The following is a 27847-nucleotide window of genomic DNA, read 5'->3' on the forward strand; positions in this document are numbered from 1 at the left end:
ATTTGCTTACCTATTTTTGGCAGGTATGTTTAAAACAGCTCAGTGCTGTGTTCAGCTCTCTTGTGCTGGCCCACAAGAAGGGTGAATGTAGGAGTGAGAAAGAGCAGCAGAGCATAAAATAATTTCTCTTGGTCTTGGAGCTAATTCATGGAGGCTAAAAGTGTTTCTAAGGCTACAGCTCTGGCTAAATGGAAATCTATTGCCAGCCAGAGATATGCTCTGTTTGTCCCTTGAAATGCATGAGGGTAGAATTCCAAGTGCCATCCATAGCTTGAATCAAAACCATGTAGGCTGAGAAAATCATCTCCTCCTTCTGAGATCAGTCTCAGATCTGACAGAGATTCCTCTTACTTAGTTGTCTGCAGCCTTTCAAAATCTGTGTATGATAAATATTTTCTAATAGACTCGTGGATCCTGGGCAGTGAATTGAATCCCCTTGACAATAGATTTGTTTTGCTTGGTTTGCTTCTGCAAATGCATTAAAAGGAGTCCATCAGTCATTTCAGATCCAGGTTTGTTGGTTGCAGACCAATGATCCAATTTGTTCTTCAATTCTGCGCTGAGGATTATGTGTGTGCAGGAGCTATGTGACTGAAGAACTAAGTGGGCAATTTGTGAGTGGAAGAGGAAGATTAAAATCTGCTGATATTTCAGAGAGGAAGTGTTGTAAAATCTTTGTGATCATTTAAGCATCCCTAGGAAATGTGAGCTTATTCCTGAGGTAGCTGATCTTTGAAATTGCTTGTCTGAAAATGGCTGAGAGTTGGGAACATGCGGCTGGATGGGAACAATTTGCTGATTAAATGCAGCAGGTAGCATGTGCTAACCGGGAAAAAATGAGGTTCGTGTGTAACGACCCCCATTTACAAGCTTCCCACGTATGCACGGATGTACACGACCTGATTCTCCACTTACCATCAGTATAAATCGGTGTAACAGCAGTATAACAGCGGTATAAATGGGGGTCAGCTTTTCAAATCCACCTTAATTACAGCATCCCGAGCAAGGAGGAAAATCAGTGCAACTAAAACCGGGGCTGAAAAACAAAGGGCCACCCCCAGGTGCAGCAGCGGGCACAAAGAGCCCGGGGCCGCTCAGGGGACAAAGCGGCGCAGGAGGCGCGCAGCGCAGACAAAGCGGGGCAGGACGCTGCGCCCCCGTGCGCGGAGCTCCGCGGCATGCGGAGCCTGGCCGCGTCTCGGGGCTTCCTCTTCGAGTGGGTTGGTGGTGGCTTTTTTTTTTTTTTGAGCGTGTGAGTGTTATTTTTTTTTTTTTTCCACCAACTTCCTTCCTGCTCCAACTGCCAAAGCTGAACGCGGAGCGCTGCGAGCAGAGGAGGACCCCGGAGGCAGGCGCCGCGCAGGCAGTGAGTGCGGACCCGGGCGGGGGGGGACCGACCGCGGGTTGGGGGGGCCGGGGAGGGGGCGAGATGCTGCGCCCCGCAACTTTACGCCTTTGTTCTGGCTTGCGGCTCCACCGCCCGGGGAGACGGGCAGGGAGGTCAGGGCCCTGCCCGCATCCTCGGGGGAAGTTGGGCTGGGAGGGATGGAGATAGGCGGAGGGGCAGAGGAAGGGGGGGCGGCCCCTGTGCCCCCCAGGGTGGCGGGAGGGCACTGGCACAGGCAAGGGGATGGCGGCGGAGGGGGAACCCCTGCCTGGCACCCGAGGGTGCCGGGGCTGGCAGGCGCTGGGCTCCCCCTCTGCCCTCGCACCCCTGGGGGTGGGATGGGGGGTGCTGGGCGGGCAGGCGCGGAGCTCCCCCGTGGTGGAAAATTGCTGCCCCCCTGCCAAAGCCGCTAACCGGAGATAAGTTCTGGGTCGGGGGGAGGTTTGGAGGGTGAATTTGATGCGCAGAGGGAGCGTGGATAATATGTTGCCCCTGTGATACCCCTCCTCGTGCCCTGTGACAGCGGGGCGGGGGGGCTGAGGAGGTGCCCACCACCCACCCTGTCTGCAGCCCCCCGTCCCCAAATGCTGCAGGAGAGAGGGCAGCCCCCACCCTGGCACAGGCAGTGCCGGCTGTGAGAGCACAATCCCTCCGTGTCCTCCTGCAGCCATCTCTGGGGGGTCCTTAACACAGTCCTCCTGCTGCCTGGGTGCTCCTGGGCCTCAGAAGCACAGGCAATGCACAGCTGCGGGTTGGGGCTGTGGGGAAGCAAGAAAAATAGGGCAGAGCGGGGCACAAATCAGCCAGATCTCTCCTTGCGTAAAGCATTTATGGAGTTAATGCTTTTTGCTTTTAATATGTCTCATGGCCTGAGGCACAGGGGGTCTCTGTGCCAGCAGAGCCCATGGCCTGGTTAGTGGTACGGGAGCCAGGCACGCTGACAGGTGGGCGCTGACACGCTTACCCACGGAGACTCAGTGTGCCTGAGCCCTGTAGCATCTCTCTGCTTGCAGAGTCCCCAGAGCTGGGGAGAGCAGCTTCAGTGCACAGGGCTGTGCCCAGCTCCAGCTCTCCCCACTACCTGCAGCTCTTCCCAGCCTCAGGGAGCTGTTGCCTGCAAGACAAGGGCAGGGGCAGCGGGAATGTGAGCTTTCCTCACAATCACCTCCCTGCCTGGGAGCATCGTAGGAAGGCAGGGTCAGGCCCACAGCTTGGGGAGAAGCACCCGAGTGGGGTCTGATCAGTGCCATCTTGCAAAGGCGCTCTTGAGCTGGGGGTTGTTCCTGCCAGGCAGCATGGCTGGTGCCGTTCTGCATGGCTCTTGCAACTGGCACAGCAGGCTGCCTCTGTACCCCTCTGGGAGGTTTTCAGAGCCTAAAAGCATCCCCGCTTCAAGTGAGCTGCCCCCTGGGCTGGGAGGGAAAGTCTGCGGCATGTGAGATGCAAAGGGAAGGTCTGAGGGATGGGCAGCAGTCAGCTGGTCCGGCCCTGACTCTGCCCCCTCTGTGCATGTGGCTGGTGGGATCTGTCTCTCCTTCTGGGTCTCTCCCCCTCCTGTGATTAAACCACAGCCTTGATATGTGGAGGACAGGGGCAGGCAGACAGCTCTGTTCTGTGGTTCTGGTGGGGAGCTACTGGTTTCCTTCCTCATTAGGACAAACTCAGGTGCCTTTCCCATGGTATGCAGGTCCTCTGCACTCCCGGAGCCAGGAATGGGCATGAACTCAGCCCAGGGCATTTGGCTGCTGGGACACACTTCTCTTCCTGTCCAGTTGAGCTGGGATTTCCTTGTATTTCCCAGCTGCCCCCCTGCACTAGTTCCTGACTCACAGCAACACACTGTTGCAAAGCAGTCTTGCATCAGAACCGTTATCCATTAGCATGCCCGGCTGAGTACGCTCCTTCTTGTGCTGCTCAGTCCTTCTCTGTCCCTCTGTAACGTGCCCTTGCCGATATATGCCTCCTTGAATGTTTTTCTCTGGTCTCACCTGTGCTGGGATTACACTGGGAGGTCTGCATATTACTCATTGCTGCCTGGTTCCACTTGCTGATTCACTGTGAACTGTTGCATATTTATTTATTTATTTCCGTTCTGTTTCAATGAATGAGAAAACTATCCTGGTAGCTCCCTTCTGGGAAATTCTGGGAGCATTATGGCCACAGCTGTACAGAGGTATAAAGGGCTTGATGGGGGAATTGCAAGGAACGGGGCAAAAAGTGAATTTCTGGCAGAGATAGCCTCAGAGAAGGAGTTAATGTAAGGATAAGCTGAAGTGAACTGAATGGTCTGTGTAGCTCAACCAAATCACCTTGCTGTCAAACAGCAAGGAGCGGCTTGGCCATTTACAACACCCACTGGCGCCGGAGGGCATGGCTTTGTCTTTTTGCCTTTCTCTGGAGGACGGGAAGGAGGTTAGGACCATGTGGCTGGCTCTGCCAGGCAGGCAGCTGACAGAGGGGACCTGGCGCAGTGCTGCTCACCTCTCCCTCCTTTTTGCTTGCCTTTGTCTTTCTCCATCTTGTGCCCTCTGCAAGGCTCCCCATCACCCTTTCCCTGCTCCAGCTCCTGTTTGGGATGCTACCCAAGCTGTTTCACTGCCAGCACTCAGCATCACACAACCTGGCTGTGCTGAGTGCATGGCTGCGAGCCCCAGCCTTCCTGCCTCTCTTTTCCGAGAAGTCCTGCGGATGAAGCGCAGGTATGCGGGGCAGCTCTGCAGCTGGGCTCGATGCAGTCACACTCGTGCTTCCTTCCTTAGCAGGAAGGAGACCTGAGGGGTGTGAGGTGAGCTGTTCCCAGGAGCAAACAACAGGGATGCCAGCAGATAGCCCGAAGTGTGTGTGTTTCTTTGAGGGCTTTAGCGAACTTGCTAGTGGAAGGGAGCAGATGTCGGGTACTTGATCTTTTCATGAAACGCTGCCTGACTGTTGGCTCAGAACAAGAGGGCGAATGAAACACACATCCTTGGTTACATTCATGTCTCTGTGCCCTGCTGTGTGGCTGTAGCTCTTTGTGTGAGATCTCTGGCAGGCGCTGAAGCCTCGTGCGGTGGCTTGTAATTGCAGGCTTGCCGGCCAGCGATCGTGCTGCAGAGCAGCTGTAAATCATGCCGGTTTCAGCCTCCGCTCCCGTGCCTCCTCCCCGCGAGGGAAGGCTGGTGTAGGTCTGCGTGTGCGCGGTGCCTGCAGGGAGAGGAGTGGGGGCAGGAGGGGGTTGTGTTCGAGCCTCGATATCAGCACAGCAGTGTCGGGATTGCAGCTGATCGCTGTCGCCATTTGCCTTTGACGATCCCGCTGAGTTCAGCGCCAGGCAGGTGCCTGCCTGACTGCCTGGGGACTGACCCACAACGTGCTCCCAGGGACGCTGTTCCCCTGCAGAGCAATCCCATTGACTGCTCCTCTCTGCTACCCAGACCAAGTGATCATGACTGAGAAGACCCAAGAGCCTCATGTGGAGGACGATGACGATGAGCTGGATGGGAAACTGAACTACAAACCTCCTCCCCAGAAAACACTGCAGGAGCTGCAAGAGTTGGACAAAGATGATGAAAGTCTTGCTAAATACAAGAAGTCCCTGCTGGGAGATGGACCTGTGGTGGCAGGTAGGCTGAGCATCCTGTAGGAATGGGAGATGTAGGGAGATGCACAGCAACAGTGTGCCTAGGGGATGGGGCAAGGTGGCCTCAGAGAAGAGGGAGCTTGTCTGACCAGACACTGCTTCTGATGGAGGACTGGCTATGGGAAGGTGGGGAGATGCATAAAGAGGAGGCAGAGAAAATGCTCTGATCATTACCTGCAAGGTAGCAATGAGTGCTAGCATCAGGAAGGGGCTTGTGGTGAGGGTGTGTGGGCCTTGGAGGACTCCTGATGGGTTTGAAATGTGAGGGGACCAGCCTGTGCTAAAACAGGACCTTGCTACTCAAAGTGATTTTAAGAGGGGAGTCACCTGTAGGGAAAAGACCTCCTGTGTATTGGGATGGTGGCTGGAGGGATCTGTGTTGAGCATCTGGGGTAGATGCATGGTCCTGTTGTGCTAAGAGAAGTCTGGTGTTGCTGGTACTGGGTGCTGGGTGCTTTGTGTAGTCTCTGAGTGGGAAGTCAGTGGCATTTCTTCTTCACTTTTTCCCCCAAACACTTAATTTCACAACCTGAGAGCCTCCCCCTGCCTTTCCTCCCCGCAGATCCAACAGCTCCCAACGTGGTGGTCACCCGGCTCACCCTGGTGTGTGACTCTGCCCCAGGACCGATCACCATGGACCTTACAGGTAGGCATGGGCTCTCACTGGGCACACAGGGGAGCAAGCAAAGGCCCCGGCATGCTTCAAATTGAAAGGGAATTTATCCTTGGAATACTACAGTGGGTTTTAGAGGAATCCTGAGGGTATTGTAGCCTCGCTTTTTATTTTAAGGTGCATTTGTATGAAAAAGGAGATGCAACAGGAAAGTGTTGAGGGTCTTTCTCTTCGTTTGGATTGCCCTAGTAGCTCCTGGGGTTCTGCTGCCTCCTCTTGCTTCCTATCAGCTAAGCTCGTGAGCACCAGGGACACACATGCATTTGGGCAGCGGGCTGTTGTGAAACTTAAGAACCAAGAAATGCTGCAGTTCCGGCCCCGGGGCACGCAGGGAGAGGACCAGGCTTCACCTTATATGGGCTTTTCTGCACAAGGGGAAGCTGGGCCCGCAGCAGCCGAGAGGCTTCCTGCTCAGCTGAAACCGCGCAGCGCCCGCCTGGCCTCGCGGGCCGGGCAGAGTCTGTGAAACACACTCAGCTCACCCAAAACTGGGGCTGGGCATGGCTGGAGCACGATACCCTCCTGCAGGTAGCTCACAACAGGCCTGCATGTAAATACATTTGCGTGTGTGTGCCCAGACCCGTGTCTCCAAGGGTTGTTAGGGCATTTTCAGTGCAGAAGTGGACACCGACACATACATGTACACGTGCTCAGGTGCAGGCAGTTTTGCATGTGTGTGCTCACTGTGCAGTTCCTTATACCCACTGCGCACTCGTTTTGCAGGTGTGCAGTCTTTTGGAGTGATCCTCACCTCCGACACCAGTCCCAGCCCCATCCCCCTGTGGGTGGTCTCTTCTCCCTGTGACACCTCTAGCTAATGGCTTGATCCTCTCCTTGCAGGTGACCTTGAAGCGCTCAAGAAAGAGACCTTTGTATTAAAGGAAGGAGTTGAATACAGAGTTAAGATCCACTTCAAAGTGAGTTTTTTTCCTTCTGGTTGCTTCTCCTCAGTTGCTGAAGCCAGTCACCTGCAGTCTATCAGATATCTAGAACTGGACAAGCTGGGCCTTGGTAAAGGTCCCCTAGTTTTAGGTGTCGTGCTGCCCAATGAGGAACTGGGTCTTTCCAGAGCATTATGTCTGCTTGCCCACCCCTTGGAAGAAGTTGCCTTCTGTCCACCCATTATGGTGAACAACAGGTTGCTTGGAAGTGAAAAAGGTAGTTTTTGGCTGAGTTTGGCTTGAGTTTTAGTCTTTAAGTCACAGAGAGTGGGAATGGAAAGGGAGAAGAAGACATAGTGGCCTTCCATAAGGTACTGGTTCGGGGTTCAGTCAGTATTGCTGAACTTGAATGCATAGAAAAGATTTAGCATTTGGCTGAAGATATCTGAATTTTTCTGTGTCACAATATGCCCAAGTAGGCTAATTTCTCCCCTCCTCCCATTAACCACTGTGTCAGCCATTTCTTCTGTTCCCAGCTGAAAATGAAACTTGATCACTTTGCAGTGTGGCATCTGTCACTGAAGCGATCACCTCCACAGATGTTTGCTGCAGGCAAAGCTGGGTTTGGCAGAGAGTACAAAAGGAAGGAGAATAGCTCTCCTGAACCAGATCAGGGAAACTGTTAATGTATGGGTTCTGCAGGAAAGATTTCCCTCCCTCTCTGAGGCTCACTTGCTGTCTCAGAGATGGCTTTGTCCCCAGAGACAACTTCATTTCTCTTTTGTGCTGTGAAATATTTCTGTCTGTATCTGAGCCCTGTTGATAGGAGATGCTTGGAGACAGATGAGCTACTCTAACCCTCTCCCTCAGTCCCAATGCTTGTAAGAACTGGCACCATGTGGATTCTCCCCAGGATGTAAAAGGAACTGCCCATCTTGTTACCAGATTGAACAGTGCTGCAGGAAGGCGGTGATGGTGGATGAGGACAGCAAAGGGATACATACAAGCTGTCCCTGGGAGATTTGAAGAAAGATTATTAACAAAATGGTGCTCTCCATCTCTTGAGGAGCCAGCTCCCCATTGAGTTTAGAGGGCATCTGGGAGAGCTCAGTGAATCTTGCCCACCTGTTTGTGCTGAAGGGATGACTCCAGTCACCCATCCCTGGTTTTCCATATGGAAGCTATTAACTGGGACCTCCCTGCTTCACTTTGCTTTGTCCTCATCAGCCTATTCTGAGAACCTGACTTACATGCTCCAGTCAGCTTCAAAGTCAGGGGAAGGATGGGGAAAGGCAAGAGATGCCCTCAAACACACCGAGGATTTGTAGGTCTCTGGGTGCATGTGGAGAAGTGATGTTAGGGCTTCCCACAATGTGTCCTGTGCTGAGCCCTTGAGAGCAGTGGTGTAGAGATCCAAGATGGACATCTAAGGAGCAAATAACAGCAGACAGAGGACGAAAACCCTCCTGGTGACTCTTAATTCTGGTCACTTTTTTCAGGTAAACAGGGACATTGTGTCGGGACTGAAATATGTGCAGCATACCTACCGGACAGGAGTGAAAGGTGAGTAAGAGACCATCATGCCCTGTACACCCATGCTCCTACTCTTGCTCAAAGAAGTGTCCCTGCAGATTTGGGCCAGGACAGAGCCTCTCTTGCCACGCAGGAGATGAGACTTCTTGGCAGAGTGCATTACCCTGCACTTTGTGTCACCCAGGCCAACTGTTTCCTGTGCCTGTGTGAACTCGTTGCAAGCCAGCTCTGGTGTCTGTTTGCTGCACCACCATCTGCAGCAGAAACGTCCCCAGAGACACTGCTTAGACGGTGTTTGCCACAGATTTCCTCTGTATAGTGCTTTTCACCTCCCCCATCAGCATTTGAAGAGTGGCTCAGCCCTTGTGGAGTTTGTCAGCCATGAAAGTCCTTCCAGATGTACTTGGTAAAATTTAGAGCTGCTCTGAAACCCTTCCCAATGTCCATGCAGAATTGTGCTTGCCCATGACCTCTTGTGATTTTACAGTGGTGCCACATCTGGGCTTGGCAGAGGAAAGCCACATTTTGCGCACACATCCCACATTTGCATTTTCTGCGAGCAACCACCACTAAGGCTGAAGTCCATTAAGCACACAAGTAGCATCTTCTCACCAGAAAAGAGAAGTAGCAGGGGATCAAGAAAGACCTCTAGCCATGTGTTCTGGTGGTCACTCCCCTCCTGCAGCATGCACGTTTGTGAGGATGCAGACTGAAGTGCCTGTCTATCTGCCCATCCATCCATTTATCCTTCCAGCAGTCCTGGTGTTTCACTTGCCTGCTTTCTCGCTGCCTCCACTGAGTGTTCCCCTTGTTGACTACCATCCCTTTCTCTCCATCTGCTTCCTTTCTGTCTTATGCTCTTGGCTTATGCTCTTGCCTTCTTGTCTGCATTATCATTTCCCCACCTGAGGAGCTCATTCCTTGTGGATTGTTTTCTCCTAGTGGACAAAGCCACGTTCATGGTTGGCAGCTATGGGCCACGGCCAGAGGAGTATGAGTTCTTGACGCCTATTGAAGAGGCTCCTAAGGGAATGCTGGCTCGAGGTACCTATCACAACAAGTCCTTCTTCACGGATGATGACAAGCATGACCATCTCACCTGGGAGTGGAACCTGTCCATCAAGAAGGAATGGACAGAATGAGTTCACCCAGTTTGCCTTCCCCCTTCCCATCCCCTTGCCTCCTGCACCAGTCTCCAGGTGGGCCATGCCCACCACGCTGCTCCCTCCTGCCACTGTGGCTGGTCACAGCCCTTGCAGCCCTTCCTGAGGGTGCCAGGGCTCTGTGCCAGCCTTGGTCAATGCACAGGCCGGCAGGTGGCCTTGGCTGCTTCTTCTGATACACTGAAAATAACCCACCCGTTCTCACCACTGCCCCATCACGACACATAATGGTTTAAATTGGGAAGCATCTCCCTCCCTTTCTCCCAGTACTTCCTCCTGCCGCCTCCATTTCTCCTTCTATACCAACTCCGGTCCCGGAAAGTGCCTTTTCTAGGAAGCAAGATCACCTCGCCAGCTCCTTGAGTCTCCTGGCAGGGCGGACTGGTCCCTGGAAAATCCCTCTCTGAGTTACACTTGCCATGTGCTCTGACTCATTGTAAATGGCTACTTACCTCCCGTGGTGGTCTCCTGGTTTGTATCTGGTGCCCTACCCTGTTGAAATCCATACTCGTGCAGGCAAAATCAGTCAGGGGGATGCAGCTAGATGCTGTAACAAGACTTCAGTGTCTCAAGAATAAAAATGGTTTCTTTCTTCTTCTCTGCATGAGTGTTTCATTCTTTTCTAGAGTGTGGGTACTGTTGCATCAGAGTTTTGCAGTGAGGTATGTGTGGGGACTGTGTTATAGGAAGGCTTAAGAGTGTGTTTCATAAGGGAAAAAGCCCTTCTGCTTCAGAACGTCGACAAAACTCTAATGAATAGGAAGCCAAGAGATATTTTTCCCCTTAAAGGCAAATTATTTCAGAGTGGCTTTCTTCAGGGTGTTCATGAACCCTGTTTTGAAGCCCAAACTTGCCCACAATCAGGGTGGGCTTCAGGGCTAAAAAAGCCCCCACCTGCCATCCAGAGTGGCAGCTGAATGAGCCCAGGAAGGTAGCCCATGGCTTTCTCATGTTTAACATTTACCTGGCAGCTGTAGCTTCCACCAGCCAGAGGAAGTGCAGGAGCTGTGTCCCACTGGCTGGCCAAGCACGAAGGGGCATCAGCCTCTGTGAGACCCAGCACCTGGGGAGGTGCAGTGGCTCCCTCTATGCGGAGGGGTGTTCTCACAGCCTAGGGTGCCTGGTTGTGTGGGTGCAGGAGCTGAGATGTCCACCGCTGTGGGTAAGGGCACACTGGTGGCAGCATTGGTGAGCTTCTCCAGGGCTGATGCCCATGCAGCTGGGAGGCCCGGGGCTCTCTCCCAGCCAACACATTATCTCAGGAGCTGAAGGCTTTGCCCCTGGCCAGCTGCTCCTTTCCCACCTCCCTGGGAGGGACTATTAGCCCCAGAAGCAGCTGACGTGTCGCTTGCCAAGGAGAGGAGTGGAAGTGGCATGGTGAGGAGAGGGCGAGCTGGCACCATGGGCACCTCTGTCTTCCCATGTCTCTTCGTCATCCTCCTTGCCGGGGGCTGTGCTGCAGACAGCGGCTCTGCATCCCACAGTAAGTCCGCTCTCCTGGGCCTGGTGTGGGGAGCCCACCTCACCGAGGGTGTGCTGTGCAAGCTTCGTATCCTGTATTCTGGTGGGAGAGGTGTGGGAGCAGCATGAGGGGTGGGATGTCTGCGTGTGCATGTGGCCTCTGAGCTGCTCTTCATGCACCCTCTGCCCAACCTTGACCTGTCCTCTCCAGGCACAAAGGAAGATGCAGAGAAACTCGTCCCCTTGAATGACATCGCAGACGTGGAGGCCTTCATCAGTGGGGTGGAGGTGGCGGTCGTTGGGTTCTTCCAGGTGTGTTGGCAGCGGGTCCCCTCTGCCAGGTGGGAGCTGGATCCTGCCCTGGTGGGAGAGCAGGGCTGGATGTGGTGTAAACACCTTCAGACAGCAGCTCCTTCCACAGAAAGGTGCTGGGGCTGTGACAGAACTGTGGGGAGATTATGGGAGGGGTGCGTGGAAAGGGAGATGGAGCAAGGGGGGAATGTGAAGATGTTGGTGGGAGCCCTGGAACGGGAGAAAGGGAAATGCTGCAGGGGAAGGAAGAGGGTGACGTGGGTGGGAAAGAAAGCAAGTGCACTGGCACGGGGTGAGTGGGAACATCAGCTGTTTGCTCTAGTCACTGAGGGCAGAGCAAGGCACTGCCTTTGTGGTGGGGCTGAGGAAGCTGCGTCTCAGGGAGCAGTGCTGATATGGGTCTTCTGATTTCTAAGAGGGTTTGGGCCCTGGTTCTGTGGCTGGAGGGCTGCCCAGGGAGGTGGTCATGAGACAGATGTATGGCAACAGCATCTTGCGGCACACTGCAGAGCAAGGACCGATGCTTCTGCTGCAACAAGTGTGTGAGTGCTGGAGGCTTATACCCCGGGGCCTTGCTAAACACTGATCACAGAGCACCACCTGCCTCGGGTTGGGTGCCTGCAGGCATTCAGAGCTCCTCAGAGCTCCTGCAAGCCAGTGAGGCAATCTGCACAGGTAGAAGGAAAGTTGCTCAGATGTCTCCTTGCCCCTGGGTAGCTGGCTGGGGTTGTAGCAGGGCTCTGCACTTGGATCTCCTGCAGGCAAAGCCTCATGCCACTAGTGTCCCACGCCACCACATCCCTCCCGCTGCACGATTTCATTCACTGATGTTAACAAGATGCTGGTCACAGGCAGCACAGGGGGTGCCAGGGCAGGGAGGGACAACTGTGCTGTCCTGCAGCGTGGGGACAGCACCGGCTGCCAGCAGCCAGCAGCTTGGCATGCGCTCAATGTGTGGAGCACAACAGGGCTGCCTTTAAACAGCAGATAAGGATGTATGAGTGCCATGAGGGCTTGTCTTGGCCCTCCGCCCAAGAGTATATTCATCCAAATAATGCCCATGTTCTCTCTTCACCATAAATCACTTCCCTGCTGCAGCCTTTCATTTCACTGCAGCACGCAGCTCGGTGAGCTCCGCATATAATGAGTGTGGTTCTCCCTGACTGGGAGCTGCACGCCATGATAGAAAAACAGCATGCTGCTCCAGCAACCCCGTGTGCCTGTGTGAGAAAGTGGCCTGCTTGGCTGGGTTAAACCCCATTTTTCACAGGAATGATCGAAAACAAAGTGAGGTTATTCCCACACCATGCTTTAGTGCTCTCACCGCAGCCATGTCAATGAGCTCGCATTTCCAAAACAGGTCACAAGAGCTGTTTTTCTTCGAACGAAGAAAGAATTTTGTTTTCCATTCTCTCTGGGCTCGCAAAGAGCTGAGCTGATGGTTCAAATCGAAAAGAAAAACAACAATTTCCAAGCACAGGCTGTGTCTTGAGGATTTAAATCCAGTAAGTAGGAGTATCAAAAATGCATCCCTCACAAGAAAAGCCAGGAATGGAAGTAGTAACGGATGCTTTAATACAGTCTAAGGCTGCACCGAATGCTCTCAGTTGAAGGGAGCAGACCCCGGCTTTCTGAGGAATTGCACAGCTCTATGCTTTGACGCAGCTGTATTTGCTACATTTAAAGGGCAGATTTAAGACAGGAACTAGGATACCATTTTAAAAGGAACTACGATACCGTTAACCAGGGGTGTTTAAACAGTGTAACCCCACTGAGTCCAGAATCAAGAGGTTATCTTAAAAATGATGTATTTTTACCACTTGTATAGCACACATACGCGCACAAGTGCGCTGCCTCTGGGCTCTACGAGCACACCACCCCACATCACCCCTCCAAGAGCCCCCGGGCTCCCCAGCACCGCAGCAGGGCGGGGCGGGAGGAGGGCACGGGCCGGGCCGGGCCGCGAAATGGCGGAGCGAGGGCCCCGCGGGCGGCCGGTAGGTGGCGGCCTTGCGCCGGCTGCGGCGGGGCCGGGCCGGGCCGCTCTGCTCCGCTCCGCTCTGCTCTGCGCTCACCGCCCTCCTCTCTCTGTGCCCCGCAGGAGCCGCAGGGGGCCGCGGCGGCCCAGTTGCGCCTGGTGGCCGGCCGGATCCCCGAGGTGCCCTTCGGCATCAGCAGCAGCCCCGCCGTCCTGGAGCACTTCGGCGTCTCGGCGAGCACCGTCACGCTGTTCCGCAGGGTGCAGCAGCACATCTCCTCCGCACTACTTTTGTTTTGCTTTATTTTATTTTATTTTATTTTATTTTATTTTATTTTATTTTATTTTATTTTATTTTATTTTATTTTATTTTATTTTATTTTATTTTATTTTATTTTATTTTATTTTATTTTATTTTATTCTATTCTATTCTATTCTATTCTATTCTATTTTACCTTGTTCTATTTTATTTTATTTTATTCTATTTTACCTTACTCCATTTTATTTGATTTTACCTTTTTCTATTATTATTTAATTTTTTTTTTATTTTGTTAAATTACCCTGCTGACTAATTTTAGTGAGCGAGGTTTTACAGCAAGCGCTTAAAAACTGCCCCCAACCATGTTACAGAGGAAATGTAGTCGCTGGTCGGTAGTGATAACGAAAGGGCTTAAAGCTGCTCAGCTCTGCCTAGAGCTGGGAAGCCAAAGAGGGCTTAGCATTGAGTCAGCCTGCCCAAGCACGTAAGAGCTTGTAGAGCTTGCTGCTCTGAAGAGGTCTTTTACTTTTTGCATCCCTGACACGAGCAGTGTTTTTACACCTGATCAGATGCTCCATTTTAACCTTGTGCTCAGTGCTTTGCAAAGAATGATGGCTCTGTTTCTGAGCAGCTAGTCTGGAGCACGGTGTTACTTGGATGGGGTTTCTGTGGTTTTGGAAAGCCTCCTGAGACACATGAAAAGCATCTAGGGGCCGTGTTACAGTGGATCAACACAGCAGTCTTGAAAACAAATCTTGCCAAGTGTTGCTTCAGGAAGGCAGAGCTGTCTGTCTCCCTGGGTGCACCACTTTGCCATCATGACTGAAAACAGATCCAGGCTGGGGATCTGCAGCTATAGATGCTCTGCCACCAAAAGAAGTTCCTAACACCCTGATCTGTCTTGGGTCTTACATTAAGTTTAGAAGATTTAATTGCCTAAATATGCTTTGGCCATGGACCCATTAATACTGTTACTTTGCAGTTTCTGAGGGATGGGTGTAGTGCAAATTCAATCTATTTATTTATTTATTTATTTATTTATTGACTCCAGCTATAGCTGCTGGTGCTTCACTTTGAATTTGAAGATATTCTTGCTGAAATGTAAGGTGACAATGTTTGGAAGGGCCATGTCCTTACTTAAACAATCCAAACAAAAGCTAAAAGCAGGCATATCAGCTACCTCCTGTTGCCCCATGTGGCACTTGAAAACTGGGTAGAGAGGTACGTCAGAGGGGGAGAGGGACACTAGGTGGTACAAGATGTCCTAAAAGGCTGTGAAGAGCTGTGTCACAAGAGCTCTAAGCTCACTGAGTAGCTCAGTGTAATAGAGGAGCTGGATGTGGTAGCTTGGCCAAATTCTAGATGCAGGTCATACAACATTACAAAAGCCAGTTTGTTCCCCTTTCTCATCTTTTCCTGCCCCGTGTTTACCACTGATATTATCCAAACAGTGCAAGGAGAATGATCTAAGAGTGACCAACAGGAAAGCAGGTCCTTTTGTTTAACTTTTTACTTTCCATGTGCAGATGTTGCAATTTGAAGTGACACCCATCTCAATGTCGGTTCTTAGGCATGGTGATTTTCTTCCAAAAACATTGAAAAGGTCCTTTGTTTTTGCACTGTGGCAGATAGTAGGATGACTGCATTGGGAGGGTATGTGATGCTTGAAGTGTATTTGAAGTGTTTGGATTGTGGGAATTTGTATTGTATTGAAATTTTATTGTTCACAGTCCAGTTTTTGCAGCTGAACTCTTGTTTAATAAGAAAAAAAAAAGCAAGAAACAAACACACTAGTTAGATTCAAATGGGGTTGACAATTCTCTTACCTAATTTTCATTTTTCCTTAAATTTAAGTTATTCAGATGTTATTTTTCCTTTTATTCTGTGCTGGAGACTGTGTAGGAGTAAGGGGTCAGAGCTAAAAAGGAAAAGAAAAGAGAACTGAGACAGGAACTTGGAATGAAATACTCATTTGAAAAATATAAAGATGGGTGACCGGGATAGCAGTGAATCAGAGGCATAAACTCATTCTTTCCTTTTGCATAGTATGAAGCACATATAAGGCTGAGAAGTTTATAATTACAGTAGGAGGAAGGGCTGCTGAGACTTCTTAGCATATAGTGGAGCAAAACTGATTTATTCTGTTGAAGGATCTGGCCTGACAGACCTAAAAAGGACCTAATTAACAGATGCTAATAAGCTAATTATATAGAGTGATAAAGACATTTTGGCCAGAGTGTCAACTATTAGATGCAGGATAATTTTCACTTTTTTTTTTTTTTTTTTTTTTTTCTTCTTGGAATCCTAAATGTTGAGAGCAGATGAAGGATATTATTATCCCAACATGAAAACCAGGAGTTTACAGAAGCCCAGAAAAGTCAAGAGAAAGTTTTCCGTGGAGCCTAGGGTGCTTTTGGTTGGTTCCCAAGGCTTCTCTGATCTCGCCTGCTCAGGTGTTGCACTGGCTTGATCCCATTTACTCGGTACAGCTGTCCTTTCATTTTATTCTGGAGCACATCTGTGAGAGGAATCAGGCAGCACAGTCTGAAAAGCACCAGCTTGGTTTTCCAGACAAGGCACAGTGGTCCCCTACTAGATCAAAGATCTTGCCAGTGACCACGGAACAGCAAAAAGGGCTTCAGATGTCTGCACACCACTGGAAAAACTAACATGAGTGCTTTCAGAGGTTGTACACATGCAGAGAATAAAATACAGGGCGTGCATGTGGACATTTTCTCAGCGCCGAGAACCTCATTCAACACGTGTGAAAAATCTTCAAATCTCACACTTTGATCCTATTGCTTGTCACAGCCCACCACCCCCATGGCCCAACTCAATCACCTCCAGCAGTGGTCCTGTACAGCAACTGTGCCCCATTTGGTGGTTTAACCATTATTTGATGTTTGCCTGCTTTTTTTCTGTTTACTAAGTAAAGCAAACCTCATCTTGGGGGTTGGAGGCTGTGAGTGTGGGGAGATGTGTGGCAGGATGGATAGTCCTTTAAAGCTAAAACGTGCTGTGTTTGATTTGATTTTATTTTTTTTTTCTGCTGTACTGGAAAAAAATCCTCTTTTTATTGGAGAGATTTCCTGCTTGCACAATGTTTCCAGGAAATCCATATAGTCCCGTGCCAATGTTTATTACTTGTAGAAGAAATAGAATAAGCAGATGAAGATTTTAAAGAGGGATGTAAAGCCAAAATCTACGTAAGGAGTTAGGCTATATTAATGATGTCTCCCCACAACTCTTGGAAGGGTTTATCAGCTAATCCTCCCTGTCTCCAGTGCAGTAGGAGCAGATAATGCTAGGGATGTCTGGTGCCCAGGGATTTCTGTTATGCCATGAGTTTGCCTTGTCCTTGGGAGACTGAGGGAGGGTAGAAGATCCTTAGCTCAAAGTGGTGGCAGACCTCTGTAGGTCTAATAGTTCTGGACCTCAAGAAATGGGGATTATATCCTGGAAAGGAGAGGAGGGTGGTGTCCAAGGGGTGGGTGTCTTTGTGGGTGAGAGCCATCAGCAGCTCTGGAGGAAGTTCTGAGAGGAAAGGACAGCTGTGACTGGAGGTGTCTTTGCATATCTTCAGGCAGACAATGACCGGAAAGATTTGGATGTGGACAGTGAGGACATCAATGCTGAGAAGATGAGTCGTTTCATTCGGATGAACGAGCTCCGCCTGGTGACGGAGTACAACCCTGTGGTAATTACCAGCTCCTCACAGCCTTCACCCCAGCACTCAGTCTCCTCCTCATGGGCCTCCTCTGGCCCAAGTGTTTATGCACGTGGATGTATGCAAGGGTTGCACAGTGGTGTAGATGGGGATGGGGAAGACACACAACTCTTTGCTGCTACTGCATAGAGTGAGCGGGAGCAGGTGTAGCACCGGGGCATTCAGGTGGGGTGGGGAGGGGAAAGGAGGCAGTTCCTCTGGCCTTCCAGTAAATCTGGGGCATTGGTGGACAAAGAGCTGCATTTCTTACTGCTCCTGCTGCTTCCTCCCTTGGGCATTTGCTATGTCGTACTGTGCCTGCAGACCCTGCCCATCTCTGTGGCTGGGAAGCCTCAAGAAACATGGGAACCCAAATGACCTGCTTCTAGGAGGCAGGCTTTCCTTTGTCACCCAACAACCAGGGCCCAACATACACCTGGCTATTTGAAAGCATATTCAAAAGCTGGTTGGAAACTTCCCAAGCAAAATTTTTTCCCATCCCCAGCATCCCTCACCCCATAATTTGTCAGTTCAACAAAGAAAAATTGGACATAGGATGCTTCCTTGCTGGCCATCTTCATTAACTCACCCACCTGACAGACAATCAAAAGCTCCCGGTGCTCCTTTCCTGTAGAGAGGGTGGCTAAGGATTTAGGCTCCCCTGAAGTGCTAGCAATTCACTGGGCTGGTTGCTGTGAAGCCCAGTTGGCTGCAAGGCTGAAACTGTCATTGCTGATGGGGTCTTTTGCAGACTTCTGAATAGCTACAGCAATGCTGACCATGCTCAGTTTAATCAAAGGAGAATGGCCTGACCTGTTTCAAAGCTGTACCTTTTCAAATGGATGCCAAACATCAGCCTAGAGGGCTGGCACATATCCCAGTTCAGGTTCAGCCTGCCAGGAGAGAGAGCATTTTGTTTTGGAAATACAACATTTTATTTCCAGAGAAAACTTACTGCAGAAGTTCTGTTCTACTTTCTTTGAAAGAAAAAGAAAGAAAGAAAGAAAAAAAAAAAAAGCAGATTTGTTTTTTGTTTACTTCATCTACCTAAGGGATATGAAAAGCATTTCAAAATGATGGAACATTTCCTAGGACAAAAAAGCTGTACTCTGCCCCACTGTCCTTACAGGTCTTTGAGATCACCCAAGTAACGACAGTGGGGATGTTCTTGTTATCCTCATAAACGGCCAGGCTTGTAGCCTCCACTGTGGTCTTTTTGCAATTCATCCGATCTTGTGTCTTTCTTCATATGTTTCTGATGATACTTGGGGTTCTTGCTCCTTGGTGTCCCATTTAGCACCCAGACTGTTTCTCTGCCCCAGAACCCCCAGGCTGTTCAGCTGTTCCCTCCAGCCTGGCTTGCAACACACATCCTGTTTCATTTTTTCCCCTGACACTGTGGATCCCTAGCAAGGTGCTGCAATTAACAGTGCCTCCTGCCGTCCAAGGCTTGAAGCCCTTCCAGGTCTGCTAGCGTAGCTTTTTTTTTTTTTTTTTCCATAAATATTTATTCCCAGTGCATATGCTGTTTACATCCAAGTATGCTGCAGGTCAGCAAGGGGTTGGATCACAGGGATCAAATTGAGTACTGCCAAGAGTTTCATTCCCTGTCCTGGGGCCCTCACTGTTTCACCCACGTACTTCAGTCATTTTTAGGCAGTGCTTACCATGTGTACTTCCCAGGAGAGTGCAATGTGATCCATTCATGATGATGAGCTATGCAAATCTCTTGCAAAAGGTTTTGTGGACAGACACACCTCTGTGAGGAGTTGCCAGAGGAGCTGCTGCTCGAGCTGTGCCCCTGTTGTCCTTGTGGCTCTTGGTGCTGCATGGCTTCACCCTCACTTTCAGCCCTGTCCTCTTCCATGAGGTCTTCTCTTTAACCCTGGTTTGCTTCCCCTCTACTCTCCCCTGACCCAAATGAAGTGATACAAAACACCACATCAGCATCAGGCTAAGGGAAAATCCTGGTCACGAGAAACTGGATGCCTTGTGGTGCACAGCCCTTGCAGACATGCACTCCCTGACCCCATCCTTGTTACTCCTGGAGCATGTGGAAACTTTCTCCTCCTCTGGGGAAGTGCTGGTGGGGATCCCTACTGCCTGCACCAGCATGGTTTCGGTGGCATGGGTGAGGCAGCAGGTCAGCAGCAGCCTGGCCCCATTCTGTTTGGTTTGAGGGAGAGGCAGCAGGGAAAGGGGGATGAAGAGCGACTGAGTGCCTGGAGATGGTGCAAAGGTTTCCTGGGCAGTGCCAGCCTTGCCTGCTCACAGAGGGCCATTGTGCGCTGTGCCCGCCCAGGGCACCGCCAGATGCAGGTCCTTCCCCCTGCAGGGCTGCAGAGCCAATTCTAACCCAGAGCACTGCGGGCTGCCCAGCCTCTAGGGTTGCTGAAAAGAGGCTTTGGACTCATCCTTGTTTGATGCACAGCACAACGTGTTGCACAAAGGGAGCAAGGGGACACACCAACCCTAGCATCCCAAATTATTCCAGCCTGCTCGTTCCCATTTCAGTCAGGTGCTGCGCCCCAGAAATTCAGGGCACCACATTTGGTGGCCTTACCTTTCCAATTCCTTTTTGTCCCTCTAGATGACAGCTTGCTGCATCCAGGCAGTCCCCCTGCCTAGTCACTGACGGGCCTGAAGCCAGTGAGGAACACTTGTGGTCTTCAAACTCTTGGCTTTGGAATAAGCAAAACCAAGAGGTTAAGTGTTTCCACAAAAACCCAGATTGGATCCATCCTGCTGTAAAGGAGGTTGTCCTGCTTGTTGGGCTGATTTACAAAGAAGCCTCAGCTGAGGCATGAGGATTGATGTCCCTTTGGCAGTGCATCCAATGTGCATTAAATGCACTCAATTTCCTTGTCTGTGTGTTTTTCTCTCTCTGTCTGTGGTGGCCATGCTTTTGGCAGACAGCTGTAGGTGTGATGCACAGTTCTCTCGAGATTCACCTCCTCCTGATCACAGACAAGAAGTCCCCAGAGCACCCTGAGCAAATGCACAGATATCGTGCGGCAGCAGAGCTCTTTGAGAAGAAGGTAAGTCCAAACAGAGAGGAAGAGGAGCCATGAGAGAAAAAAATAGGAGGACAGTGGTTTCATCCATGGATGGGGTGGGCATCGTCTGCTGTTCTGTGCATTAGAGGAGCAATGGCCAAGTGGGATGAAAAGACAATTAGCTGGATCATTAAGTGGGGAAGTTGGATCTGTTCATCTTTTGTCAGTTTTGCCTCCGTGTGGGAAAAATATCCTTTGTATTCTGCTCCCCCACTCTCACGGTGGGACAGTGTGTACTTACTTGCTTCTGGTCCAGTGTTGTTCCCTTGCCCTGGGAGATGATGAACAGCTGCTGCACTTCAGCCCGGCAGTGGTCACATTCCACTGGTGTGAGAGGTGATCTTGTATATACAGCCTGAGAGATGCCAAAGAGCATTATATAAGTGACCAGACAGCAATTAATGTCGCAGAACTTCTTAACCCTTAGCCCTCTGGTTGGTTCCTGGGGAAAGAGCTATTTTAAAGGAATCATGGATGGGTATTGTCGGATTTACCACAGCAAGGTGGTGGGATAGATGGGGTATTTCAGAGAAATTTCCCCTGGTTCCCACCCCTGTGTGGGCAGAACTCCCCAGGCAATTTAGCTTTCCATGGATGATTTCTTGCCAGCAGCTGGATTACAGGGGAATTTGGGTCCAGGGGACAGAGAAAGGAGGATTGGGAACAGCAAGCAGACATTTAACGTGGGGAAGAATAGCAAATGGGAAGGGGTAGAGGATCACAGCAGTGGAGAAGGCTGAACTGAGTGGCAGTGAAAGTGACCATCCTGGGAGAAATGTGGAGCTGAAAAGACTTGAGGTTTGAGAACAAGAATATCTGCATGCATCTGTTTGCAGTACTGAAGGAGCAGATTAAAAATCAAGTGTATCTTTACCTCCAAGTGGGGGGGCCACCTCAGAACCATGCACACTCAGGAGACTTGGCATTTTTTTTTATGGCAAGACTTCTTTTGACCTTGCCATCTCTACCACCCATTGTCAAGAGAGCAGGCAGAAACCATGCATGAAAGTCAAAAGGTCTTTTGAAAAGTGTTTTGCTTTAACAAATACATGCTGATAAAAGAAGACTCATTTATCTGAAAAATTCCAGCTGTCACATGTGAGATAAGTGTTACAATGACACCATTATCCCTGCCCATAAGCAGCACAGCCAGATCCAGGTCTCTCGCAAGCAGCTAGCTTTTCTAAGACAATATTCTTGAGCACCACAGTCCCTTGCTGATGCAGCTGCAGCCAGTTTTCCCCTAATATGATGCCTAGATCTGAGTGAGTGGGAATAATTTTCCTAGAAATTTCTCATGAAGAATTGGATGAAAAGTTGTACTGAAGTACAAATAATTTAAGAATTACCAACAACCCATATCTGAACTTTTTTTTTTTTTTTTTTTTTTTTTTTTTTTTTTTTTACATTTGTGCAGGGAAGTTTCCCACTGAATCAGTCCAGAGGAAGTTTTCCATAATAAAATGTAGGCATTTGAATAATTATCCGAATATTACTGCAGGGGTACTGCAAGATACCTAGATGAAGGGACTGGGAACCTAGTATATTCTTTTTTTCCAAAGAAGGGTCATTCTGCAAAATAATTTGTGATTTGGACTGCCTTCTTACAAAGCAGGAAGAAAGAGTAAGGATACCTTTGTTCAGGTCACCTGGGTCTTAGATCTGGATCCTAAGGAGTAAGCAGAGCAATATGCCCACTTAGGGTTGTCTCGACTTGCTTTTTGTGGCTTGCAAATTGTCCTGTTAATAAATGTAAGAGTCTTGAATTTAAGTTTATTCAGAATTACAAGTGAAAAATTCACAGCCTGTAGGCTGGTGCTGAAAGGCTTGTTTGTGCTGCAGAGTTAGCTCTGTCAGTGGTTTGAGCAAGCATTGCTGTGCAGTGGAGAAGCGTTCAGACCCACTCTATGGGTGTACCACTGCATCCAGCAGTCTTTCACAGTGCTTGCAGAGTCCCGGAAGAGCAAGGGGAGACTGGATTTGTGTTACACTTTCTCCTCAGTGACAGTGTAGAACACTGATGCAGGCTTCAGAGGGTTCTCAGGCAGGATCGGGGGTACCCATCCTTTCACACATCTCTGCTGGGGTCTGAGGGAAGAATAGTCTTTGTTGTTGTCATCACCAGATGTAGGAAGAGGAGAACCTGTTGCTTGAACTCACAGGGAGATGAAGAGAAAGTGCTGGTAAGTGGTTGACCCCAGAGAGTGAAAAAAAAAAAAAGATCATAAGGAAGGGATTTCCCTACCAGTTCCTGGGCTATGGTCCCTTCATCTTTGGTTTATGTTCTTTCCATTTTTGCCTGTGAAAAATCTCAAGTTTTCATCTGGAGGACTCTTCTAGATTTGATAGTGGAGCCTGAGGGTTGTAAAATGCTGCAGTGGAAAATGCAAACGTTAGATGATGCTAAGTTACCAAGAGCTGACAAGAATCACAAGAAACATGGTGCTACTCTAGCAGATCTTGAGAAACAATTGTGGGTGGGTAACAGTGAACAGAGAACTCAGCACTGCAGCTGCAAGAGTGAACCCACCAGTGTCCTTGGAAGGACCAAATATGTGCTCATTTGGAAAAATACTGCCAAGAATCCAAGCTTTCTATTAGAAAGGAAATGTCAGGGTTAGTGCTAGTGAGCCAGACTAGCATGAGCATCTTCACTCTTCTTTCCACAGTATTAGAGTATAACATAATTACAAATGGTGTACCTCACAGGTGTTTGCAGAAGTTTTTCAGTAAGATGATGCTAGGAATAACAAAAGCAGCTTCTGCTGCAACTGATATAACATGGCTTATAATGTCAAAAAGATGTGGGTAGTCATGTTCTTGAAGTCCCTTTTAACTTATATGTAGACCCATTTAGAAATGAGTTCTGAGAAACTGCTGAGAATCCTTCAGGATGTCTTCTATGAGAAGGAAAGGATAGTGTCCTTTCTCTTGGACAGTCATTCACACACTTCTTATTTTTCTTGCCAGACTTTGATTGCTCCAGAAATGAGACAGATTATCTTTGGAGATTCCTCTTTTTAGTCATAAACAGGAAAACTCATAAATATGGAATGTCGATGTCACTTGACAGATATTTGAAGTAAAGCTGTTTTAATAGCTTTTTTGTTTGTTTTAATTTACAACTGATGTTTTCTTTTTATTTTGATGTACTATGTAAACTACTCAATAAATTACTCAAGTTTCAGATTTTTTTTTTTTTTTGGCTTATACAGTCTCCTAAAAGTGAAGTTCACAGCTCCATACAGCTCAATATCAAACACTGTATATGAAGCTTGACCATCCTTCCTGTTGGCCTTCTGTAGAGAGAAAACTAAGAAACATGAAATTGGTTTCTACCATTGCAGTATTATTTTCAATTACATTGAGTTCCTTGGAGAATAACATCATTCCATATCTTAGTATTTACCAGGAACTTCATGTTCTAAAAGCACTGGGCTAGGAAGCAAGTTGTCAAGACACCAAGACAGCACCAGTGTAAAAAAAAAAATCTTTGAAAGAGTGTACTGCAGATGACAGTGCACAGCTAATACTTCATTGTGTTCTGTGTTCTTGGAATATCAAGTCTGGAGGGAAGAATTTGTTTTGAGAGTTCCTCATACATACACTAGAACCTTCACTGTCTCTATTAGCAGGTCTCTGAACACAGACAAGAAAAAACAATTTCATAGAAAATTGCTTCAGGAGTAAAAAAAATAGCTATTATAGAGGATAGTTTGAAATAGAAAACAAGTTTTCTATTTTGGATGAAACTACCTAATTTCTAGCAGTGATATGAGAGTTGGCATCATAAGGGGAATTTGTTTTGGTGAGCTATAGTTTTGGTAAGGAGTTTGAGCAAAGGCTTTAGACTGTATTCAGCACTGGTGAAGGAGGACAAGCATCCTTTCTTCCCTTCTAAAATATGTGAAATAAATTGCCTGTCACCATTTATTGTAGGCGTTGCCCTAGATTACTGCCTGAGACCAGACCAAGATTTGGCTATCAGGACTTAGACAAAGTGAATCTTGTCTGAGGGTCAATATCATTTTCAATGGTTACTGCATTTATTGTTTATGATTAGAGTTAGTTGGGAATCATATAACAAAATAAATTCTGTATGAGAAAATGCCAGTTCCACCAGATAGAATCTATCGTGGACATGTCCCCGTTCAGAAATCTGCTTGGTTTCTTGCTGCTGAGGAGATCAGGCATTCAGTGCCTGTGGCCTCAGTACAAGGGCACCATACAGGCTGCCTCACAGTTGTGACTTCGAGTCAGCACCAGCCTTGGCAGGAACCCTGGAGTGCATCCAGTGCAGGATGCACAGATTTGTGAATTCTGAAGGAGGGTTCATGCCATGTCATTGCATTACAGGAATATATCATTCTTAAACACGTGTGATTGGCATAAGGTGTCTTATTTCGATTGACAGTGGGCAGATAAAACTGTTGTCTTTCCCTTATTTCTGGAATATCATTCACAGAAGGGGAAGGAACTTTTGCTGTACGTTGGCATCCTGCAAATGTGTGAGCCAAATATGAGTCATTAGAGGGATCCAAATCAAGAACTGTGAATGATGTTATCTCATCTGTCCTAGCTGAGGAGCCTACTGTTCATGTGTTTTAATTGTTTTCTTCTGCAAGGAAGAAAAAAAAAATGTTTGGGGTTCTAATGCTCAAACTTTTTATCCTTTTATTCTTATTCTGCTCTTTGTGTTCATAGACAGCTTCTTAGTTTGGGTATTTTTAACAAAGGCTGGAAACTTGATAAAGGGAAGAAGGTTTACTAACATTTATATTACCATTTTAAAATGCCACTTATCTCTTTTAAAGCTGGAGGAACTTTTGCATAGAAGTTAGCATTTAACAAACTAGGTATTCTAAAGGCTTTTTTGATTAAATTCGTGTTTAACATTTGATTAACAAAATGTTATTGTCTAGTGATTTTTTCATAGAGAAAAACAAAAGTTGGTGATTGAAATGATGAAAAATATAATACCATCCCCTGTACCATTCCTCTGAAAGCACTTTCCTCCAACAGTAACCTCTGTTTCCATTTTGCATGTTGGAAAGAGAGCCCTACAGCAGAAGGCATGTTCAAATTCTTTCTGCTCCAGCTGAAAGCTTGGAGTTCAACTCTTAGATCAAACATTTAGATCTGTGACCCTTGAATTTGTGATGCTTCTCTAGCTTGGTGTTTTATCCTACAAAAGGATGAATTTAGCACTCTGGGAGAAGTTCCCCACAACCTGTCTGCTCATTAGCTTGTTGCCCTTGGTGCACAGTTGACTTTTGGCAGAGAAATTGCTAGTGGTAGGTGACTGTCATATCCAGTGAAGCCATTGCTCTCATTTCTTTATCACACTGATTAACTGCAGTTAAACCTTATACCAGCCTAAATATCCCCTCTTCCCCTTTTCCTAGGCTGTTGCCTAGGAAAGTTTCCAGATATATCTGGTTGTTTTCTTTGCTGTTTTACTTTTGTTTTTGCAGAACACATTTAATAAAGGATTGTAGATTTACCGAATTTATTTTTAGAGAAGAAAAAGTTTTGAACTAATTTGAGTGTTTTTGATTGAAAAGAAAGGAAAACATGAGTCACAGCCTGGGAACTGGGCACATCATATTAACATTGCATTAATGTTCTTTCTTAAACTCCTCTTTTTTCTTGTATAAATTAGTCATACTCATGTCCATAGTTATGTTGTATATGCTAGGTCCAGTAGACTGCAAGGTTTAAAGGGAAGATCAAGTGATGCATGATAGATGGATGTTTGTTGTTTGTTTCTTTGGTTTGGATGTCGCCTGCTGAAGGATTCTGTTTAATCAGATCATTGATGATCATTGATTAAATTATTTGCTTTTTTTTTTTTTTTTCCAAAATTTATACATAATGTTTGTATTTAGTATTAAGAGACAATTTAACAAACATTTTTGAGGTAGCTGAACATTTTACAGAAAATCTTTAAGATTCCAAAATTTTTTAAGACTTCAAGTTGAAATCCTTTAAGACTTCAGTTTAAATTTACTCCTAAATAAATCATGGGGTAGGTCACCAATTGTGATAAATCAGTACTGTTGAATTGGCCTGGCAGTATCCTAATCCTTGTCTCGGTCTTGCTCTCCAAGACTTTTTGGGAGCCCAGAAAAATATAGGCTCTTCTCACCCTGGCTTACTCATTGAGGGGCTTCTCTCCCCAGGTCTGAGAAGTCTCCACTGAGACTGGCTCTACGTACAGTGGTGTTGTGCCAACAATTCCTGTTTCCCAAATGATTGCACCTTCATTTCTAGTCACTGCAGCTGACATAAATACACCCTTTGTGTTTGGTATTCTTATCCTTGCCGGCTTATGCTGCCCTGTACTTCACTCCCACATTCCTGCAATTGAGTTTGATTTTCCACTTACCAAAATACCTTTTAACCATGCCACACTGAGTCTTGCATGGATGTGAGCATATTATCCTGAAAACATGCAAAAAGAGGCATCAGCTTTTTCTACGTGTGCCTTTGAGATGAAAGACATCTTTTTTCTTCATCTATTAAGAGAACAGGAGACTGCCTTCCTGCCATACTATGAATATATTTTTAAAGAAGAGAAAACAAGACATTTTGTTTGATAGTGTACATATGGACTAGATAAAATATGGAAAAATTCACCACAAGGAGCACTTAGTGGCAGAGGAAAGTGTTATTCCAACAGAGTATGGTAGGTTTTCACTAACTCGTTTTAGAAATATCACTATTAATCTTTGTATGATTGTTGTTTGGTGATCTCTTTTCTCTCTCAGTCTCTGTTTTGCTCACATTTTATCTCTTATTTACATCACAGATTCTCTTTATCCTGGTAGACATTAATCTGAAAAGCAATGAACAAGTGATGGCATACTTCAAACTGAAGAAGTCCCAGCTGCCAGCTCTGGCTATATTCTACACACCAGATGAGGAGCATGATGTGTTGCCTCTGGATGAATTCTCTGTTGAGCGTGTGCAGGACTTCTGTAATACTTTCTTACAAAGAATACAAAAGGTAAGGGATCACTCCTGTACAGTCTACAGGAAGCTGGGATCTTGTATAAAGATGGTGTTGCTCGCAAGGCTCTTCAGGAGATGACTTCAGTTTCTTGACTTTGTCACCAGCCCTGCCACCTCTATTTCATTTTCACTTGCATTAGATCTAGAGCAGAGCAGATATGGATGTGTTTGCAGAGCCTCTTTATTCATTGAGATCTGCCTTCTTAGTCTACAGCAAAAAGACTTGTCTGACCTCTGCAACTGTATGAGGAACTTCAACTCAGTGGAAGCATCTGTTTTCTGGGAGCAGCAGCTAGGGCAGTAGGGTGAAGGGTGCATTAGGACAATTAGAATGGTCATGGTGGCTCCCAGCAGTTAGGAGGGGATCAGGGAGACAGTGGCAGGGATAGGAAGTAAATTTATCAAGAAGGCCACAGAGCAGAGTATACAGATATGCTCAGAACTCTACTGGAGGTCAGGGCTGGGAGAGGAACAATTAAATCTCTGTGAACATTCAGTGTTAGTGTTCCCTCTTTGTCAAATGTCACCTTCTTATAACACATAGGCTTTGTGCATCAGAACCCTCTGTTATGCAACTGAAATGGGATAGGCAGGGTAAAGGCATGGAGAACAGAGGGAAGCACTTACACTGGATTGTTTCCTTTTATCACTATACTGAGAAACTGAACCATGTCAAAACTGATTTCATGCCTTTGATATATTTTAGAAAGAAGAGGAACAAGAGAAGAAGGCCCTCAATGAGGAACTCTGATTCTTTCTAAGCCAACAGGATGACTGTGCCTAGAGCCATCTGTTCTTGGTGTAT

The 27847-nt window shown here is 47.8% G+C and overlaps 2 protein-coding genes across 2 annotated transcripts; both read left to right on the forward strand.

The window, feature by feature from the left end:
• Nucleotides 1–1300: 1300 nt before the first annotated feature.
• ARHGDIB (Rho GDP dissociation inhibitor beta) lies at nt 1301–9858 on the forward strand. Its single transcript, XM_084306388.1, has 6 exons — nt 1301–1366; nt 4801–4989; nt 5569–5652; nt 6520–6596; nt 8060–8123; nt 9036–9858. Exons 2-6 carry the CDS (start codon nt 4812–4814, stop codon nt 9233–9235), a joined length of 603 nt encoding a protein of 200 aa, XP_084162514.1. The 5' UTR covers nt 1301–1366; nt 4801–4811; the 3' UTR covers nt 9236–9858.
• Nucleotides 9859–10630: 772 nt separating this feature from the next.
• Nucleotides 10631–27121, forward strand: ERP27 (endoplasmic reticulum protein 27; the record flags this gene model as incomplete). Its single annotated transcript, XM_084305937.1, has 6 exons — nt 10631–10739; nt 10929–11029; nt 13131–13268; nt 16850–16963; nt 19885–20010; nt 26840–27121. The coding sequence occupies 6 exons, from the start codon at nt 10631–10633 to the stop codon at nt 27119–27121; spliced, it is 870 nt and encodes a 289-aa protein (XP_084162063.1).
• Between the last annotated feature and the right edge of the window lie 726 nt (nt 27122–27847).

This window comes from Netta rufina (genome assembly GCF_964035555.1).
Source record: "Netta rufina genome assembly, chromosome: 1".
In the NCBI taxonomy this organism is placed as follows: domain Eukaryota; kingdom Metazoa; phylum Chordata; class Aves; order Anseriformes; family Anatidae; genus Netta; species Netta rufina.

Excerpts from the sequence above, each read along its gene's own strand:
- ARHGDIB (XM_084306388.1), top strand. The coding sequence starts at position 4,812 with ATGACTGAGAAGACCCAAGAGCCTCATGTGGAGGACGATGACGATGAG. Across the intron at positions 4,990-5,568 it reads AGATGGACCTGTGGTGGCAG|ATCCAACAGCTCCCAACGTG; the intron begins GTAGGCTGAGCA and ends TCCTCCCCGCAG. Across the intron at positions 8,124-9,035 it reads CTACCGGACAGGAGTGAAAG|TGGACAAAGCCACGTTCATG; the intron begins GTGAGTAAGAGA and ends GTTTTCTCCTAG.